This window comes from Gavialis gangeticus, unplaced genomic scaffold, assembly GCF_001723915.1.
Source record: "Gavialis gangeticus isolate Ggan-Ray unplaced genomic scaffold, GavGan_comp1, whole genome shotgun sequence".
In the NCBI taxonomy this organism is placed as follows: Eukaryota; Metazoa; Chordata; order Crocodylia; family Gavialidae; genus Gavialis; species Gavialis gangeticus.
Window position 1 is genome coordinate 36,816,037 of NW_017728997.1, and position 6,090 is coordinate 36,822,126.

Genomic DNA, 6,090 nt, shown 5'->3' on the forward strand with positions numbered 1-6,090 from the left:
GTGCGTTACGGGCCGCTCGCCAGGCTTTTACTGCCAACCACACTTGCCGCTGGCACGTAAGCGCCGGCGCTCGGCCAGGCCCCGCAAGGTAGCAGCAGGGGCGGTTAATACCGACTTCCGTCTCCCCGGTGAAGCGGCCGTTGGCTGCAGCCAGCAGTCTTCAGCCTTGCAGCAGCTCGTGAGGCACCGCCCCTACCCCACGCGGCGCAGTCATCGCACGTCTCGGCGCGGATCGATGGCGTCATCAATCCGCGTCAACCGGCCGCAGCGCTCTGTCACAGCATGAACCTACACTTGCTGCGGGCGGCGCGCGCCGCGGTCCCGGCCGGGGCCAGGCAACTGCGCACCGCGGTCCCCCGCCGCCGCGGCGCCCGGGACTTCTTCCTGGGGACGCCGTTGAAGGTGAGGCCGCGCAGGGATCCTCGGGGGAGTCCTTTGGCCAAAGGGAAGGGCCACGGACCCGAGAAAGCCGGGAAGTCCGTGCGACCCGTGGGCAGAGGGCACACTTGCCTGGCGCCGGCGAGGGGAGCTTCAGCCCGCGAAACCTGCGGCCTCCCCGTGTCCTGTGCCTGCCTATGTAGGAGCTGCCCTGGCCGGGTTCCTCCATAGCACAGGCCGCCTTGCCCAGTCTCCTGCCTCACTCGCTGTCCTCCGGGTCTGCCGTCTCCTGCCTCTGGCTTGGCTGCTCATCTGGTGGCCGGGAAGGCGGCTCTGGCCAGGCCAGAGGAGCTGGGCGGGTGGGGGCTGCTTTCCTGGCACTCCTCCACTCACGCCTCTGGGCAGTTTCCCTGGGAAGTGTCTACTGGCTCCTCGGGTGTGTTTGAGGGCCGTGGGTGCTGTCCAGTGCACTCTGCTTGGTGTCCCCCTTTGGTGCATTCATTTTAAGCCTACAAATTCACACCCAACCTTGTTTTCTCTTTAGAGGAAATCAGTTTATGTCCTCAGAGACCTCCTTACTAAGGCAGGCTTATAGTTCTTCCTTGTTGGGCCTAAGTGCATAATCCTCTAAGCACATCACAAGGCCTATGCCAGCAGGGCCAGAGATGCAGAGAGATAGGTACATCTCTATATATAGATACATTCATCTGTATCTCTTTCATCAGTCTAAAATGGCAATCTGCTCTACCTTTTACTTGACTTCAGGCTAAGGGGCTGCCCAAGGGCAGGGCTGTGTCTCATGTGAGTGAAGGGTAGAATATTTACTGCCTTGGGTGTTGGGGCTAAGTTGAATCCCAGGGCCTTTTGCAACTTATACAGGAGTTTAAAGAAATAGGAGTCAGACCCTGAGATCAGTTGGAAAATGCATGGAAGGATCTGAGAACAGGTTGGTCTGGTCAGGACAGCAATAGGGTGGGGTGAACTGGGGAAACACTACTCTTGTTTTCTGACCTACGCAGCAAGAGGGGCTTTGGGAGAAGTTTTGTGTCATGTTTAGTTTAATATTAAGTTATTCTAGTTTTATTCCCCTCGTCTTGACTATTACAAGTTCTTTTATCTCATTTACTTGCTCATTGCTCCCCATAGGCATGTCCCCACGAGTGAGAAACGTTCATTGCCACACATTTGTGCCACTACTAGTAGTCCCTGTGGAACGCCCCGGCACACATGCTCTGGCCTGCAACAAATTGCCCCAGTTGGGATAGGGGATGCAGGGGCCAGCATCTGGGCTGGCCCCAGCAGCCGTACCCAGGATTCTGGGGGCCTCCTGGGGCTCCAGTGGCAGCAATTCAGGCACACAGAGCCTGGCTGGTAGCTGGAGTGTGGCTCTGACTGGCCAAGCTCTGATTTCCAGTGGTGCACGCTGCTGCCATGTACGCTGCCCCACTTTTTTCTGGTGCCTTTTTAATGTTTTTGACACAGGAATTTTGACACTCCCGGTGTCAACTCCCGGTGCACATTAACAGCGCAGCAAATGCCTGTATCTGTGGTGCATGTGGTCTGCAGAGCTGTAAACCACATGTTCTCATGGGATGTGTCCAGATGAACATGCACATCTAAACTGGTAAAACTCTGCCTAATATGATTGTCTTTTTCCTTTTTGATTTCACCGGAAAATTCTCTAGCCAGAAAAGCACCACGGTGTTCCATCCCAATTTATATCTATTGCTTGATTTCTCTGAGTGCCCCTTCTTGGTCCTTTCACTTCAGTATTACTGCACTAATCATTCCCTCCCACTCCCCTTTCTGTCTGCCTTTGCATGCTTTCCTTTTATGGGGAACACTCCCTATCTCAGTCTGCCAAGCAATTTCCCTCTCTCCAGTCCCTCTTTAAAACAACCTAGGCCAGAACTCACTCCAGGTAACATCTGGAGTGAGTTCTGTCCATACTCAGACCAAGGAAAAACTAAGTTGTTCCATTTTCTGGACTAGCCAGTATCTTCTGTGTTTTGTGCCTCTATCTTTTAGAATGTAATATCTCTGGAACCTGAGACTGTTCACTTGAGTGGTAAACTATGCCGGAATGCTCTCCAGTCCGAAAAAGAAAATCAGTGAGGCTATTTGCATACAACCTGATATCATTTTGAAACTTAAGTCTTTAGGATTATATTTTGATTTGCAGAGTAAAGGTTCTGTGCTATCAGTTAATTTGACAGAGAAAAGGTATTAGTTATTTCACTTTCTGTGAGTTTAAATCATTAAGAAACATAGCTTGTGGTTTCTAGTCATTTAATAAAAATATAAATTACTCTTCAGTTGTCTCCATCTTGTTGCACTAAGCCAGAGGTGACGAACCTATGGTCCACGGTCTGAATTCGGCGTGTGGAGCCATGTTCTACAGCCTGTGGGCCTCTGCCTTGGGTCCAGAAATATGGTGGCCTTGCAAGCGGTGGCAGTGTTAATTGTCCTGACTTCCAAAGATGCAGCAATTAATGCTTCTGCCCATCATCCTGCTGTCAGATCTCCAGATATATGGGAAACCTTGTAGACTGAGTCCAGAGCATAGAACTGCGGGACTGCCTGTTGGGGTGGAAACTTGGAAGAAGGAGTGTTAGCAAATGCCATGGTTCTGGGAATCTCAGCAGTTAACATTGCTGTCACCAAATTGAAACTGTTCAGGCCAGGTGACAGCTCTGTTCTTGGATCCAGCCTTCAGATTGGTCCCACGCTACTCACCTGACCTGAGGAGCTAGATGAGTTGGACACTGCTGCACTAAGCTATTAGGGAGGCAGTGTCCACTGCTTGTTACCATAATAGAAAATGAGTATTGGAAGGGACCTCAGGAAGTCATTTAGTTCAACTCTCTGCTCAAGGCAGAACCATTCCCAACTATGTTATCTCAGCCAAAGTTTTGTCTACCCTGATCTTAAAAACCTCCAAGGATAGAAGTTCCACCACCTCCCTAGGTAACTTGTTCCAGTGTTTTACTACCCTCCAAATGAAAAAGTTTTTCCTAATATCTAAACTAAACTTTGCGTGCTGCAACTTGAAACCATTGCTCCTTTTCATCTGTCACACCACTGAGAACAAGTTTTGCTCCATCCTCTGTGGAACTACCCTTCAGGTAGTTGAAGGCTGAAATTAACTCTCCCCTCAGTCTTCTCTTGTACAGACTAAATAAGCCCAGTTCCTTCGGCCTGCCCTTACACGTGAGGTCCCCCAGCCCTCTAACCATTTTTGCTGCCCTCTGCTGGACTCTCTCCAATTTGTCCACATCTTTTCTGTAGTGGGGGGCCCAAAACTGGACACAGTACTCCAGATACGGCCTCACCAGTGCTGAATAGAGGGGAATAATCACTTCCCTTGATCTGATAGCAACACTCCTACTAATGCAGCCCAAGATGCTCTTTCTTTGCCTTCTTGGCAACAAGGGCACACTGTTGGCTCATATTCAGCTTATTGTCCACTATAACGCCTGGGTCACTTTCTGTAGAGTAGAGCTGCTTCCCAGCCAGTTAGTCCCCAGCAGCCTGTACTAATGCATGGGAGTCTTCTGTCCTCAGTGCAGGACTTGACACTTGTCCTTATTGAACCTTATGAGGTTTCTTTTGGTTCCATCCTCCAATTTGGATAGGTCTCTGAATCCTAGTCCTTCCCTCCAGCGTATCTACTACTCTTCCTAGCTTGCTGTTATCTGCAAACTTGCTGAGGGTGCACTCCATCCTATCTTCTGGGTCACCGAGGAAGATATTGAACAAAACTGCCCCAGAACCAACCTCTGGGGAACTCCACTTGATACTGGCTGCCTACTGGACATCAAGCCATTGATTAGTAGTTTTTGAGCATGATGTTCCAGCTAGTTTTTTATCCACCTTACAGTCCATTCATCCAGGACATACTTCTTTAGCTTGCTTGTGAAAATGTTGTGGGAGACCATACCAAAAGCCTTGTTAAAGCCAGGGTATATCACATCCACTGTTCTTCCCACATCCACAGAGCCAATCATCTAATCATAAAAGGTAATCATGTTGGTTAGGCATCACTTGCCCTTGGTAAATCCATGCTGGCTATTTCTAATCACCAGAGAGCCTTGTATTCTTGATTTAAAAACTCATAAATTCTCTGATTTAAAAGCCCCAAATTCATGATTAAAATGAAAAACCACTAATAATGTAAGAACACGATGTTTTATTTATATATTTACAATTTTAAAGCAATTTGTCAGCCTACCTGTGCCTCAATCTCTAATACAATAAATTCTAAGTACCTTTATATTTTGGTATCTGATTTTCAGTTTTTTATCATGGAAAATCAGAGTTTCCCCTGGCCCCTGTAGCTCATGAGGACACAGGTCTAGGCCCATCACTCCCCATCCACGGCCCCTGGGGCTCTCCCAGAGCCCCTTACTCCCTAACCAAAGCATTGTGGCCCTGCTAGTGCCTCTCACTCCCTACCTACAGCCCCCGCCAGCCCTGGCAGAAGGGCCCCAGCTGCTACAGCTGTGGGGCCAGGGACCCAGGTCTGCAGCCTACTGCCACCCCTGCAGCTGGGCCCAAACCCTGGTTGCTGCCTGTGGGAGGTGGCAGCTGTTGTGACTGAGCACAGTGGAGCCCAGCTCCCCCTTCCCCTCCCCCTCAGGCAGCACAGCTGAAGCAGAGCCCATGAGGGTTGGGGGGGCAGATGCAGGCTAGCTATTAAGGCCCTCCCCTGGGGCCTCTGTGGCCTAGCAGGCAAGACCCAACACGGCACGGCAGAGCGGGGTGGGATGGGGAAGCTCCTTGCCACTTCAAGCCCCATGCCTGGCAGCAGTGAGGGGATCAGCTCCGTGCCACTACCGCCACTGCTGCTGGGCAGGCAGGGGGCACTTTGCCATGACAGTGCAGGGCTTGCAGTGGCAAGGAGCTTCTTTGCCTGGCCCCGCTCTGCCCTGCTGCACCAGCTCCACCCACTGGGCCACAGAGGCTCTGGGGAGAGGCAGCAGGGCAGGGAGCGAGAGCCTGAGCCCACAGCAGGCATACTGACGCATCAGTCAGGGGCATGGACCAAGGTGGTCAAGGGCCCTAAGGTCCACCACACCAAGGCCCCTGCCGGAGCTTAGTAACAGGTACGCACCTCTTGCTGCTTCAGCAGAGCCTGCTGAGTTGCCAGCTCCTTCAGGCAACACAGGCTCAACTGCAGCTACCGCCTTTGCTCTCCCCAAGACAAAACATAAGGTGTTTGTTGTGGGAGACTCCATCCTGAGGGGGACTGAGGGGGTAATCTGCCGCCCCGACCCCTTAGCTCAGGAAGTCTGCTGCTTCCCAGGGGCCCTCATCCAGGACATTGCGGAGAGGATCCCTAAGCTCATCCAGCCCCCAGACCACTATCCCATGCTCCTTATTCATGTGGGCACCAATGACACAGCTCGGAGCACTTCCAGCCGGGTCATGAGGCGCTTCAGGGATTTGGCTAAAGGGTCTGGGGGCACAGGTGGTGTTCTCTTCAATCCTCCCAGTCTCGGGAGTCTAGCTGAGGAGGGAGAGGAGGATCCACATAGTGAACCAAAGACTGTGGCGCTGGTGTCATAGGGAAGGCTTTGGCTTCCATGACCACAGCCCGCTCTTTGGCGAGAGAGGCAGCGAGCTGCTGGGAAGAGATGGCCTCCACCTCTCTCCCCTGGGGAGGAGGCTCTTCTCAGCCAGACTGGCTGACCTGCTCCACTGGGCTTTAAA

General features: G+C 51.9%; 1 protein-coding gene across 1 annotated transcript in view; it reads left to right on the forward strand.

Moving 5' to 3' along the window:
* The first annotated feature begins 267 nt into the window (after window positions 1–267).
* ACAD9 (acyl-CoA dehydrogenase family member 9) overlaps window positions 268–6,090 on the forward strand; it is a 92,214-nt gene continuing 86,391 nt past the window's right edge. The window contains exon 1 of the mRNA XM_019504617.1: window positions 268–402. Within this exon, the coding sequence (XP_019360162.1) occupies window positions 283–402 (120 nt within the window). The 5' untranslated portion in view covers window positions 268–282. The remainder of the gene's footprint in view (window positions 403–6,090) is intronic.